Source organism: Empidonax traillii, unplaced genomic scaffold (assembly GCF_003031625.1).
Source record: "Empidonax traillii isolate 1590-97213 ecotype Southwest subspecies unplaced genomic scaffold, ASM303162v1 scaffold8:size5222938, whole genome shotgun sequence".
NCBI classification, from domain to species: domain Eukaryota; kingdom Metazoa; phylum Chordata; class Aves; order Passeriformes; family Tyrannidae; genus Empidonax; species Empidonax traillii.
In genome coordinates, this window is record NW_020955201.1 from 1,607,121 (window position 1) to 1,622,495 (window position 15,375).

The 15,375-nt window shown below is 37.0% G+C and overlaps 1 protein-coding gene across 1 annotated transcript in view; it reads right to left on the reverse strand.

Annotated features, from left to right (window-relative positions):
• The window catches only part of JMY (junction mediating and regulatory protein, p53 cofactor), a 66,577-nt gene that overhangs the window by 22,624 nt on the left and 28,578 nt on the right, over positions 1 to 15,375 (reverse strand). The window contains exons 3-6 of the mRNA XM_027882538.1: positions 10,425 to 10,575; positions 8,237 to 8,406; positions 4,299 to 4,464; positions 898 to 1,085 (exon numbers count right to left, since the gene is read on the reverse strand). Coding sequence (XP_027738339.1) covers positions 898 to 1,085; positions 4,299 to 4,464; positions 8,237 to 8,406; positions 10,425 to 10,575 — 675 coding nt within the window. The remainder of the gene's footprint in view (positions 1 to 897; positions 1,086 to 4,298; positions 4,465 to 8,236; positions 8,407 to 10,424; positions 10,576 to 15,375) is intronic.

Here is a 15,375-nt window from a genome sequence, read left to right on the forward strand (position 1 = left end):
CCCTCAGCCTCTCCTCACAGGACTTGTGCTCAAGTCCCTTCACCAGCCTCGTTGCTCTTCTCTGGACCCGCTCCAGCACCTCAATGTCCTTCCTGAACTGAGGGGCCCAGAGCTGAACACAATACTCAAGGTGTGGCCTCACCAATGCAGAGTACAGGGGAAGGATCACTTCCCTGCTCCTGCTGGCCACACTGTTCTTGATGCAGGCTAGAATCTGCTAGAACTCTTTATCTAAAGGGGTCGTTTTCCACATAAAGGAACATGACTGGGAAAACAAAACCAAAACCAACTACCAATCCCAATCCAGAATGAGGCCTCAACTGACATTAGCCTTATATTACAAGCATGGGGTGGAGCATATTTGCTAATAACAATGCTTTCTCAAAACGGTCATCTAAATAGCACAGCTAGACTTGCAAATTAAAAATATAGACTGGATTTCATATATATCCACTGAATACAGAGTATCAAAGACACACGACCTAAGTTTAAAAGGATGAGGCACATGAATGAAAACAGAAGACACTAGTGAGAAAACACCCATAGAATTCTCTTCTGCAAACATATATAAAACTTCTCTCTGTAAAAACATGCATTATAGCAAGTACTTCCCACATGAAAGTATTCTAATTAGTTAATAGAAACAAGTTTATCTGTTGACTTCAAAGTATTCAAAGGTTCCTTTAAAGCTAGAAGAAGGTAAACTGAATCTTAAATGCATCAATTTAATAATACATGCTACTGTATTTGGTATTCTGTAAAACAACTTTTAGCAAGGAGTAAATAAATACAATACACAAAAATTCTGGAAGACTTGGAAGTTGCATCTAAAATGAAATCTTTTGAAGTTTTATTAAATTTGCTAATTATGTTTTAAAAAAGGCAATTAAATAATACCTTCTTATTTCTGAGGTAGGCTTTCTTGGCTGAAATACGTCCGCGCCTTGCTTCCAGTTGGCGGATTTTTTGTTGTAACTTCTGTAGCTCCTCTTTTTGCAAGTGTATAGATGTTGCCATATCCTCTTTTTCAAGCATGGCTTCCATACTTTCATAAGTGTCATAATACACCACTTCATCTCTTTTCTCTGTTTTAAAGATGTCAGCAATGAAAAAAAAAATCAAATCAACAGTTGGTATTTGATTAGTATTTCATTTTTCTCAACGACCACCCTCTCACTGAGTTGCAAAAGAATGCTACAGCTCTTTCAGAGGACGATCAAAAACCAAGAGGAAAAGCACTAAACAGCAAAGCACTGTAGGGCTTTAAAGTTTGTATGAGGAACAGAAATTAATACCAATGCAGCTCAACCTGCTATTCAGGCAAGCTCAAAGCATTAAAACATAAATGCAGCTCTAAGTGTACACTTGTCATCTGTAGCCTAAAACAAAATGCCCATGCATGACTTTGGGTCTCCTGACTAACACAAGGGACCCATGATGTGTACTACCTCTGTCTTCACCATGAAGCTCAGGATAGACAGACTCTTTCTGAATTCTCTGGCGTGAGATTCCTCTGTTACAACCAACTGTTAATTTCATGTAAGGGGAATCAGACAACAAGACACTAAAAATCCTCTCTTAGGTTTTTGATGTCCCCATCACCGCTTCTGGGAAGAAGGGAAGAAACTTCAAGGCAATCCTTCAAAGCATTGCAGGCCTGGCAAGGAGGTAATGACTAATAGTTTTATCAACACTCATGATTTTTAGCCTCCTGAGTGAAGCATTCAGAATAACACTGGGCTCATCTTTGAACCTGTCTTCTCATCTCTTGCCAAGAAGGAAGGAGTGATGATTATAAGTCCTTGTAGAATGTTGGGATGAAGAAGCAGCAAAGACCTCCTGTTCTTTATTTCACTGGCATGCGAAGTAGGATATATGTGTAATACAACAAGAGGGATATGCATTACAGTGCTGTCTGAAACAGGTAGATGCAGTTGGCATGACTGTCAAGTATATTTCACAGCACCACCAAACTTTTTTATTTCAACTTCATCAACTACTTTCAGCAAGACTGTAATGTCTCCTACTTCAGCTACTATATTATTTGGGAATGGGCAGTGTTACACTGTCCATTTTAAAAGCTGTTGTCATTTCATGTTGTGTGTACAGACTCTGCTGCAACCAAAATTATTAGTCATGCTAATTTCAGCTCAGTGGAAGCCACAGCAGGGATAGAGAAGAAAGCATAGTAATATAATAATCTTCAAATACAAACTAGTAAAAACATACCCAACAGATTCTTTACTTTTGTGCTCAGTCTAAGAAACATAACTACCGTAAAGTTTTCATCAATACGTAAAACCTGCCAAGTCACTAAAACTCCCTTTAAGATATCACCAAGTAAGAACAAGATTAATGACTAATGATTACATTTTATCATGTGAGTTTTATCATGAAAATTTTGGTTGAGGACACTTTTATGCAGAGTTAAAGATGGAAATACACGTTCATCCACCACAAAACCATTTTAAAAAGAATGTACTAATAGTTCGCATGGATAAGATAAACCCTTATAACTTCTAACCTAGTAAAGTCTCACCTTGTGAATTTCAATGAAGGTATTTGCTTAATGACAGTAAAAATCACTACTGTTGGTTATAATGTGACAATCCATTATCACTTGATACTTATCAGATCTAATGTGCTGAATTTGCAAAGGTGTTTTTCTTCTAGCTTTGAACCAAGTAGCAGTCAATTGAAACCACACTCTTAAAACATTCTTTTGAGAGATCTCTGAACTATCTCTGCAGCGACAATACAGTCAAAAACAAAAGGAAAGCAACAGCCTCTACGTGGCTTATACACATGAATTTCAAATCATAAAGATGTGTAAAATCAAAACCATATTACTTTATTTTTAAAGTGTACTGATAGTAAAGCGTAACAAAAGGTGAAACACACCATGCTCTTCTTTTGACATCATAGGAAACAACACATATTAAAAGACCACTACATGTTTTAGATGCTTTAATTCAGACTTGGTGTTGAACAGTCTCAAACATATGTAGCCAGCATATTCAGCATAACACTATTCTTCACATTAATTGTTCACATAAGTAAAGTCTGAAGAGGTAATTTCATCCTTTGAACAATCCCCATGTATTTAAGAACTGTACTTTTCATTGTCTGTCCTATGGGATAGTTTTGGACTTATTAAACAATATTTCTAAAATTCAAAACAGCAAAGGAAACCAGAACAATGAACTATTTTGCTGACATGACGGAAGGAGAAAGGTGGTTGTTCAGCTGATTAAGGATTTTGTTTTATTTTGGACCAGATTGTGGGCTAGGGGCTTTTTTCAGATTTCTGGAGAAAACATTACTGACAAGTCAGAATGACCTATGATGTTTTTACAGAAGGCTTAATCTCTGAGGGCCTATCACTACATCAAAGATAAAGGATTTTGATACACTTTCCTTCTTAGTCTCCAATTCAGGGGATTTTTTTCAGTCTGTAAGTACACAGAGCATATCATGTCTTCAGTACATGCCTGATTTCCCACGTACAAAATCTATCTACCTCAAAAGCACCAACTAGCTCTTCACAGAACCACCCAGTCAAAGCTGCCACATTTCTGTAAGTCATTTACAGAGTTTCCAATCCTCATTTTCCATACTTGCAGTTAAAAGTTGTTTCCATTACAAGCCTTAAAGGGCAAGATACACGTAACGCTGAGAAGAATCCATGATACCTGTGTTTTCTCCGTTTCCAGAGGCAACTCACAGTAAAATCCAGCTTCAAATCTCTTACAAACATCAAACAAAGAAGTGTCTAAAGGGTAGAACTGGATTCAAAAATGCTGTAAGATTTACCTGTACCATTTCCATAGTTTTAAAGTACATGAGATATACTAGGTTCAGCAACCATAAGGTTTGCATTACTGCTCTGAGATAGCAATACAAGGTTATTTATCAGAGGGACTCCAATTTGCAGAAATACCTTTGGAAAACCAATCACTTCCAAGAAATTAGTAATACCAATGCACATTTTTAGTTAGATAAGTCCAGTAATTAAGACATTTCCTCTTCCCCGAATTTAGGTTTTCAAAACTTAATGCAGTATCCTATATGCTTAGTTTCAAATACAGGCAATGAGAACCATACCAAAACTTCTGTATGTATATGCACAATGCCTTATGAGCAGGTGTAAATTTTAATTTAACAGTACCTATGCTAGAAGATGCAGCTTTTCACATGGCAACGAATTTGTTCTCATTTCATTCACAAAGGCTTAAGCAGACTCTTAGGAAGAAAATTATCTTTCATGGATTATGTATTAATGAAAAGAAATAAAGCACCTGACATCAGTCTTCTGATGCTTTCAAGTTGTGCTGTCAGCAGCAGCTCTTCACATTTCAAGATCTCAAACTGCACTTCATATAACTGAAGCTGTAGATCATAATAATCAGCTTCCAATTGGTCCAAATGGGCTAAGGCTTCTGTACCACCTTTCAGGCTCTGCATCTAAATGAAAACAGAAAAAAACAACCAACCAAACAAAAAACATACAACTCCAGGATAATAAGGTGAACAAAGCCACAGAATTTACCATTACAGCTAAATACTGTTTGGTAAACTAAATGTAACATGTTAAAATGTTAGAACCACGCACTTCAAGACATTTTAATTATCTGACTTTTTTTTGATATGGCAATGAAAAAAAATCCATGGCATTGTATTACACTTTGTGACTGTCAAAGTGACAAGTCATACATCGCACTGTGTGAAAGATCCCTCACACTCTTTTACTCTACTACCTGAGCCTTTGAAAATACATAATGAAATTAAAATTTTATTACCGTCAATCCAAAAAGTCTAAAAGTTATGTTGCTATTGGCATCTAGAAACGTACAGCAAAAACTGTCATTAAAGCTGAACTGAGTAAAAAAAGTGAAAGGTTGTGGTAACGGGAATAAATATATGTACCAATCCTCCTGTAAAGACAACCTAAACTGAGGAGTTTCATTGTTTCTGGAGTCCTTCAAAGGAGAATAAATACATAGATCAAAATATTTATATTTTAGTCCTTATTTGTGTTATATGTTTGACATAGTAAAGTGACACAAACAAAGTGAATTGCAACCATTCTCTTTCATACAGTCAAACGATTTAATTATTCAATACAGTTAGCCATTCAGACAATATTTAAGAAACACCAACATGTAAGAGGATCTTAAGTGCTGTCTCACTTTGGAGGGAACTCATGCAGCTCTACAACCTACATGCAGAAGAATTAGCGCCACATCCAAGTTCTCTACCTGCTCAAAAAATGAGTATCTGATAGTTTTTCCTCAGATAATGGATGTCCTGTTTCATACTGCAAACATTCAATCATTATGAAGAGATGTCTACCTAGTAAAAATACAGGACATAGCGAACATTTTAAATATATTTGCTAGTATGTTTTTACATTATGGTGGTTTCTCCAAGGCGTAAAACTATACCTGCAATCAACAGCCACAAATGAGTTCCCACAGTTTTATTTATCACGTTTAAATACAGCTTATACTAAACTAAAAGGATATCTGTACTGAGTTAAACCAACGACCCATTTTACTCAATACCCTGTTTCAGAAAAAGGCTAACTGCAAATATCCAAGAAAATGAAACACGGTAGGCCATGCAAACATACTTCCTTAAAATGTTTCACCAGCCTTTGGCATAGCTTGCAGCACAGCTTAAGCCACAGTGCTGCCTTTTAAACAAAATAGACTTACTGGATTAAATTAATAAATTTGTCCAATCCCCTTTTTTTAGGCATGTGCCTTTTAGCACCTGCATCGTTATCTATTGACAGGGATTTCACAGTTCAGTTAAACACAGTTTCATTTACTATGCTTATTTCCCTGTAACACTACTAGACAGAAGACCTGTGAATCAATTCTTGTAACTCCTATTTTAAAAGTTTCTTCTACTATATTGTGTATTTACTAAATGCACCTTTTGCATATCATTTAGTCTGAAAAGCTCAGGAAGTTCTTAAGTGAATACCATAAACCCTGCAATCATGTTTTATGTGTATATTTTAGTCTAGTGTTACACAAAATGTCTTGTTATGCCACTTTATTACTCTGCATCCATATTAAGTTACTAATTGTTACCAGAATAGTAAATGACACAATGATAATGTATTTGGAGTGAATTAGAGGCTGCTTTTCAAGCAGCCTGATTCTCTTGAACTCCCCAAGTTCTGCACATAAGAGGGATAAGGCTCATTGTTCAAGCAGGGTATTGGCATTTCAGCACTTTTCATGGGTTTTAAGGTTGTAAAAATGCAATAAAATTTGGTGGGTTTTGAGGTGGGGGAGGTGGGATGTGTTTGTTTGGTTTTTAAACTAAGGCAGTATCATTCAAACTTGACCACACCTAACAATTATGGTTTGTCAGTGAACTGTGAAATTGACTCAAACTTTCACATTTTTTTCCTTAAAAAAAAAGATGTTCCCAAATTTAAATCCACAGTATTTTTATAAATACTGAACAGAGACAAAGATGTGAACAGACCATCTTCAAAAGTACCTGTTGATCAATTTACAGCAGCTATTTCATTCAGCTGTGCTGGTGTCTGCCTGATAAAGGAGCTGACAACAGTATCTAAGTCCTGTATACAGCATACATTACAGATGCTCTCTGTTTTAGGGTTACAACACCACTATATTCAGATTTCGGGTGCAACAGAAATGGGATATTACTACTGTATGGCTCCTGGACAGATTACCTAGCTACATAATACATAATCAGTGTTCCTTATAACCTGTCAGATCTGATCTTAGTTTCGCATTGTCATTCTTTTTTAGTTCAAGTCCAGATATATTAGTTTCTTGAGCATTTTAGTATTTTTAAAGGAATATCCTGTTTTTATCTTCTGGAATATAGTAGCTAAATGGTTTGCCAGAGAAGGTATTTCAGTTCTACAAATATTTTCTTTACAAGACTGCAACTCTTCTTCTCCAAGACGGTATTCCCAGCCACTTTTTCACATTCAACTCTGTATACTTAAAGCTTTTACATTTTCAAAACAAAAGATGATGTTTCAGACCAGAAACTGGTCCTCATATCTCCCTATCACCATGTTTAGACCTAGAGCTCTCTATGCCTTGTAATACACCATCCGAAAGCACCATGTCCATCAGACATTCCTTGTTTCTCTGTCTCCTACACAGCCTCTAATGCTTTTGCATTTCAAAACAGTACCCACCTACCAGAGTGAGACCTCATTTAACAAAAATTCACAGAAAGTCTACACTAGGAGAAAAATTAGACGAACTACAGAAAACATGAGGCATGGTTACTCTAAATACGTGAACATATTCAATATCTTATGTCCAATTAGTACTGCTGGATTGTCTCATCAACTCTTGGCTAAGGATGATAACAACCTGATAAATTAAGGTTTCCAGACACCCTCTTGAATTTCTAAATCTAAAGAGCATTGAAATGCAGTAAACTTATTTTTGTGTTCTAGGTCTTGCATGTACTCTCTCTTCCTTGCAGACCAAGCTTTCTTCTACAGAGGCTCCTAAAATAGGCACACAGTCTATCAGGCTTACAAACCTACTAGCCTATGGAGTGCTAAAGCTGTGAATTCTCTGGATAACCTTTTCCTAACATAGGCACCATTTTAGTCAAATTTTGCTGAAACATTTGTAAAGTTCTCTTAAAACAAGCAACTGATTCAACAGAATGCACACTAACATTAGTGTGACGAAGTTCTTAACACCAAGTACCCATTTGATAAGAAAGTTTAAAAAGAGGATTTGTAACATTTTTGCTTTTGAGGAAGAGCCATAAAACCCAAAAAATGTGGATTTTTTTTCTGCTAAGTTTCATGCACGCACTCTTTCCTCAGGAAGACTGCTTTAATAATCAAGATAAGCAGAGAAAGTGAGTGCAGCACAACCAGCTAGTCATTTGTATATTTAGTAATGTTCAGACACCTTCCATCTGGAATGTCAGAACTATTCCAAAAAGGTGGTCATGCCTCTGAGAGCTAAACTGTGAAGATTACATAGCAGCACATTTCTGTCCTATCCCTTCTCTTCATTTCACTCATCTCAGTGGAAAGCTGTAATCGTTAACAGTAAAAACAGTATTTCTGGTTGACTAACAAGGAAACGGTGAACAGAAAACATATGTAAACGGCACAAAACTCACCACATCTACATTGCAACATCATTTGTCTAACATTTTTTTCCCTGCCTGTTTTTATTTTCTATTTATTTTCATGAAAAATTACCTCCTCTTTCAGTGCATGTTTCTTCTGCTCCAAACAGATTTCTTTAGCACGCATCAATTGCAAAGTCTCCTTAGAAACGGCATACTGAAGTTTTTCCATACGTTCCACTGCTGCTGCCCATGCTGCCTTACCAAATTTTTTCTGATCTGCTCGCATTCGATCATACACAGCTAGAGAAGGGAAAAAGAGGCAGGTGGCTTACTTGTCTACTCTCCAGATCACTACTGACTCTGCTGCAGAGACAATGCGTACATTTGTACCTGAAAGCATACACAGTTCTCTTAGCAGGGAGTAGTCATTCTACAGAGTACTAAGGTTAAAATCCAGGATGCAGGTACTCTTAGGATTCACATAAAATGCAATTAGCTATTTGTTGATAATTTTATCATTATAATTCCAATCTTTGTTATCCGCAGATGGACCATTATGAACGTACAGTACCTAAACACTTGAGGCACAGGCTCAAAATTCTTGACTTCATAAAAAACTCATTAATGGTACAACATGCTCTTAAAATGCATACCGAATTTTCCTCACTTCTGTAACCTTCCTTAATGACATTTATGGTGCAGTTAAAAGTTTAAATAGATCTGAAGAGTGAAAAAAAATACAATTTAAAACAAAAATTTCAGCTTAAACTCACGTAATTCTATAAGAATACTGACCTAAATTTAAATAACATCTTTTAACTCAAAATGCAGCAGTCCTTTGCCTAATTCAGATTCACTATTTCTAGGTTGATGCAAGAGATTTTCACCATTGTTAAGATATAGAACAACCACATGATTCTGTACACTTAGCTCTGCAAAGCAAAAACCACAAAAATCACAGAATCAAAGGGTTAGCATTGAGTCCCCACATGCTATATCCCCACAAGATATTACATGCTGCTGTTAGGTAACAATAAACACTTTTACACACTCATGTGTTTTTCTTCTGCCATCTGTTAGTATTTCGGTATGTAAGGTCATCCTGTGATCAGCAGGAGACTAAGAAAAACCTAAAACATTACAGGTAAGCAACCTGTACACTAAAGGTCTGTAAACAATCTCCAGAGGCATTTCACTTTTCACTGTTTATTCCCACAATCCTGACTGCTGCACATAAAAAAAAAAAAAGCACATAAACAAAACAACCAGTAAGTATTCGTGAATTATCAACTAACAGTGTGTTATATTTGTTGCCTTTGTCATACTAGAAAAGGAGCAAAGCTGATTAATACATTCAGAATTTGCCTTAATTAAATTAATTCCAATATGCTTTAACCAGTTCAGTCACTTTTTCAAATTAAGGTGAAGTTTCACGTTATCCTTAAATTGAGTTGCCATCAAAAAGAGTAATTTTGCAGTGACTGCTTCTCTTGACACAGTCATGAAGGGAGAAGACACGAAACCTACCAGTCAAAAAAGGTTTTCTCCTACAGCTTGCTTATCTGATTGAGAATCACAATAATCAAGACAAAGAAAGAATCAGAGACCTGCAGGCAGGGGTAGACAGCAGTCTCTTGACAGTGGTGCCTGCAGTCAACTAAAAAAGGTGACATTAAACCTCATCCTCAGGTATGTTTCCCCTGATAAACTGCTTATTTAAGTTAAAATGCTACAAGGATGAAAGCATAGATGCACGTGGCAAGTCATATGACCCTGTTTTACTGCACCAACTACTTAGTAAAACCACGCCATTCTTTAAGGACAAAAACACCCAGACTATATCAATGAAGACTTCTAAATAAAAGAGCAGCTTTCAACTGAGTAATTAAACTGAGCTGTTGCTTAATATTTAGAGCTATGAAAAAAATTACTGAAAGGCAGGGGAGACAGAAGAAAGAAATAAAATGAAAGATAACAAACATTCACTATAGATGTCGGTCATATCCAATACAGATAACAGAATCTATGCTTCCTAAATCCTTTGCAAGTATTCAGTGCTGCTAATATAATGTCACTGAGAAAGTGGCTGTAGAACTTTTTATCTAAATTTCTGTTCTCCTCAACTCTAATGATATTCTAAAAAGGCTTACTGATGAAAGATTCATTTAGACACAGAACAAAAACCAAACAGGGTTAATAACTGCATTTTCCTCATGGAAGACAGATGAAAAAAATAATTCACAGTATGATGCAGAACATGGTATACATTAAATAATTTGATCTTTTATGTGATGGATAGGATGGCAGAAAATAACTACCTTTCTGTGTTTTAGCTGTTATTTCGAAGTATTTGACTGTAAGGTCTTGAATAGAAAGCACAGCCATGTGGGCTTTTTTCTGCCAATCGGCATCTTCTTTTTGCAGACTCTCAATTCTTCTGGGGCCTAGATAGTCATTCTCTATTGAGATCTGAAAATAAATCAGTCCATAATTAACAATACAATTAATATAATTAATACAATACAATTGCAACTACTCTGCCAACAGCAAACAGTTTCAGGGTGACCAAAGACAAAAATTAAAAAGGAGATAAACTAGCAGCATATCACCACAGCTTCTATTCAACAATAAAAAACTCTTTGGAGGTGCTCCCCTGTCTTGGAAAAGTGCATCCACACTTTATAACTGGAAGCATAATAAACTTATGGAAGCATAATAAACCCAAATAAGTCTGATTTGTCAGCATCTTTTTGTTAAGTATCTTACTACCTCCAGATAACAAGCATACTTCATCCAGGCTTTCTTCCAGCCTGAAGTATTTAATTCTGAAGTAAAAAAATGTTCATCATTCAGAACAAAACTGGAAAACCAGAGATGTGTTGAAGTAGTGGTAAGTAATCATCAACATTTTAGTAGTTTTGTTTTGTTAGAAATGAGTTTTAAAAATATATTTTCCTAGTGCCTTAGGAGCTCAAATATCCTTTCACTGCCAAGATCAAAGCAATTTTATTTTGAGATGACAACTGTCTGAAGTCAGTAAACGGCCCAGAGTTAGTTTTAAAGATTAATGAAAACATAGCTTTCGCTCCCCAAACTGAAAATTTTTACACACTTGTGCCTCTGCAGAAAACATATTTACATCTTAATTAAAAATTAAAGCCTGCTCATGCAATAAGTCTTAATTTTGAGTATTTTTAATTTACATAATTCAAGAAGACATCTCTCTAGTATAAACAACACCTCCCAAACCCCATAACCTTGTATGTCCCCAAATATTTCAACCTGAAGTTCTAACACCTTGAGTGTTAATCTTGGTTTCACAAAGTTTCAATCTGGTCTAAGAGAGTCATTCTACCCTATAATTATTGCAAATGAAAGATTTTTAAGTGATATTCAGGACCCATCTCTCCATATTCACTTGTCCCATCTAGAGGGATGATTTTTACAAATAAAAATATATAGATGCCTTTTAAGTACTTGTTCATTTCTTGAAAAACGTTTTATAAGATCTAATATTTTAATCTACTCCTTATTTCCAAAACCCTTAGAATGTCAACAGGCAAAGTATAACAAGGACAAGTGGTTAAGTGAGTAACAATTTTATAGATACACTGTAATGTGTAATTCAATGGAGCATGTGTGTATCATGATTCCACAAGCAATACTTAGGAGTGGATGGACAGGAATTTCCAAATAAATGTCGAACTGTATATGCATATACACACCAGTGAATGATGACTGGTGAAATTAATGCTTTCCATTTACACAGAACTCTGAAACAGCAAGTTCTTTGAGAAGCTGGATAAAAACCAATGCAGTTAAAACTCTTCCTTTTCCATTCCTTGGTAAAGATGAGGTAATTTGACACTGAATTGACATAGATTCACTGAGTAAAGTGAGTAACGTTGTTAGGCATGAATTCTAGGAGAGTAAGAAGCCTGAAAGTAACATTTTCTTATAAAGTTTTGCCTGCCAAAACATTATTCACACATGGTGCAAGCTAAAGAGATTTACGATTGCATAATACAACTGTATCTTTGTTCCCTAGAGCAAGTATTTACAAGTAACAAAAAAGGGAAGTATCTTTCCATTAACCGCAATCCCAAATATATCATCCATGCCACCATTCACACTGAAGGTATTCATATAGCAATGCAGAGAAAACCCAATAACCCTTTGCTTTAGCAACACCCATACAAGTATGCATATCTACGTGCAACCACAAGCACATGATCATAAAGCTCCTGAAAAGCTTCAGAAACTCAGGGAAAGAGGAAACGAAGAACTCAGTCTTGTAAACATGTTTGAGTGCGGACCAGTTAAACCTGGTACAGGTACTGAAGTGTTCACTCCCTTCCACTTTATGCAGCTGTTCATATACTCATTCACATCCAAAAGACACCAAGCAGAATACTCCACAAATAACTACCATCTAGCAGGAGATTCCCAAGCAGCTGCATGAACAAGAGCAACCAACATCTGTCTTTAAGGCTGCAGCAATAAAGGCATGCTTAACAGAAGCCTGAGAGGAGGCCCAGAAAGATAAAAAGGATAGAAGCATTTCCCTAACTTTGCTTGAGTTGACCTGCCTTCGTGGTTAGGCCACACCTACACAGCTTGTTATCAAGCCAGTCAAACTAATGAGCATAAACAAACAGATGAAGATTTTACTACAAGACACTTAAAGAACAATGAAAAGACCAAAGGTACAGCTAATGTTCATGTTTGGACATGTTTGCATTCTGCAGCTTGGATAAGAAAGACACACACACAACATTAACTTTCTGTCTCTGATGCCACAAAACAATGGAGGAGGAACGTGCTGCTTTTGGTTATCCTCTTTGACTATTTTCTTCATAGTAGATGGTATAGGGCTATGTTTTAGATCTGTGCTGCAAACAGTGTTAGTAATAAAAGCATATTTTAGCTATTGCTGAGCAGTGCTGACACAGAGCCAAGGACTTCTCTGCTTCTCACCCCACTCCACCAGAAAGGAGACTGAGGGTTCATAAGAAGCTGGAGTGGGACACAGTCAGGCCAGCTGACCCCAACAGACCACAGGGTCATTCCATACTCTATAGCATTGTGCTCAGCTGAAAGAAGTGGAGAATGTTCAAAGCGATAGCATTTGTCTTCCCAAGTATACTGTTAACCACGATGGAACCCTGCTTGCGTGGAGATGGTTGAACACCTGCCTGCCCATGGGAAGCAGTGAATGAATTCCTTGTTTTGCTCTGCTTACATGCACAGCTTTTGTTTTACCTATTAAACTGTCTGTACGTCAACTCATTAGTTTTCTCACTTTTACTCTTCTGATCCTCTCGTCCCCATCCCACAAAGTTGGAATGAGTATGCAGCTGTGTGGGGCTTAGCTGCCAGTCAGGGCTAAGCTATGACAAGGAAGGAGGCTCTCCCTCTTATGAAGGGAGCATCAAATCTACTGGTGAAGACAAAATCTAGTTGCTAGTGGGGAACGGTCTTTGACAGGTGAAAAACTTCAACTGCTTGCTTAAGAAAGGTGACTAGCTAGGAGGTAAGGAAGAACCTTAAATTGAAAAGTTTGTTCCCTTTCCTTCTGAAGTTGTTGGATCAGAGCACGACACCCACAACCACTGCACAGCTATGACAGCCTGAGACAACTGAGGTTCAAGGTGACAAATTCAGAATGAGAAAGTTCAAGAACAACCAAGAGCTGCAAGTGCTCAGAAGAGCCAAGCTTCTAGTCTGACTCCTGAAGTAACAGTCCTCAGTCACAGAGATCTTTGTTACCCTTTGAAACCATGCAAGAAAGGAACTAATTTTGGGAAAAGCAGATTTGTCAGAAGGAGACTCCAAAATGATGTTCAGTACATACAGTCTGCCCTGCGTCCTTAAAGATAGGTCCTTGCTTCCCACCTTTGTTTCTATTAGGTCAATGACTTCCTGAGTTGCAGTAAATAAAAATCCTATTTGGTTCCTTGAAAGCTGCAATCTCTTGAGTCTAGCTGTCTGCTGCTCCCTGCTTCTCACAGCAGGCTTGTGTTCCTGCCCAAGCTTGCTTTTCTGGGTTTGCCTGACTTACACGCCCTGCAGCCTCTGAGAGCCTCTCCATTGACCTGAATGTGCTCCAGTGCTCCCTGTGGGAAAAGCACTCCCTTCCCATCCAGCCAGTCTGTTCCACCTGATTCAATTTCTCCATAAAGAAAGTAAAAAAGAGAAATAGTTATTGAAAAAAACCCAACGCAGTGCAAAAGAAAATGCTGATAGCAACCTTTCCAAAGGCAATTAACTGCCCTTCATAATCAAAACCAAATTAACTATGATAATCTAAAACATAAAGGGCATGCTAACAGCCACTTTCAGCCATGTACCTGGCACATTCTGGAGAAACGTGAAAAAAAGATGGTTATATATTGTGAGTGCAAATACTGACAATCGCCAATCACTCAAGAGAAAAATTACCAGTTTAAATTACTACTATCCATGATAGATATGACTAAGAGAAGGCAACAAAGAATTGAAATGGACAGAGTGAGGAAAGAATAACTAAGATGTGCTGTCACCTGACACTTCCTGTAAACTTCCATATCAACTTTTGATTCAGTAAAAATTGTCGTTTAAAATTAAGAAGCTCCAATATAGTTGAAGTTTTTTCCTAATCTAAAAGGCTTCTCAATTACCTAACATTTTCTCAAACAGAGTTTTTGGCCTGGAATTCCTCATTTGGACTCAGAGTTCTGGAGAAAGCATGGTCTAACAGAAAAACCCTTCATCTCACAACCAGATCACATAGGCAAATCTATAGTTTCTCTTCTAGTAATCTCAAAAAACCACTCCAGCTATTCTTCCTTAAAAAACACTACATTCTCTTTGAGAGGAATACAAGCTTCAGGGTAAAATTGGCTATGATTTCCTCCCCCCCTGCCCCAATAGGGACTTTTGAATACTTTCATGTTTTGCAAGCTTTGCTTCAGACATGCTTTGAAACAAAGAAAATTATGACAGCTTTCACAGAAGTGGTTGCCGGAAAGCACACAAGAAGGGATACAAACAGCAGAAGCCATTAACTTCAACACATCACACAAACAGCTGCTTTCATCAGCTATTGCTTCAGAGTAATGGAAGATAAAAGAACACATTTCTACACTGTTCTGGTGTGTTTTTGAAGAAAAACAAATTAATTCTTCAGAGAAAACAAACTGAAAGGAAGTTCCTAAAGTAGTCCATGAGCAAATGAGGGGGAATCAACATAGGCAAGACCCTTCTACTGGAGAGATTCTCCTCTAGAAC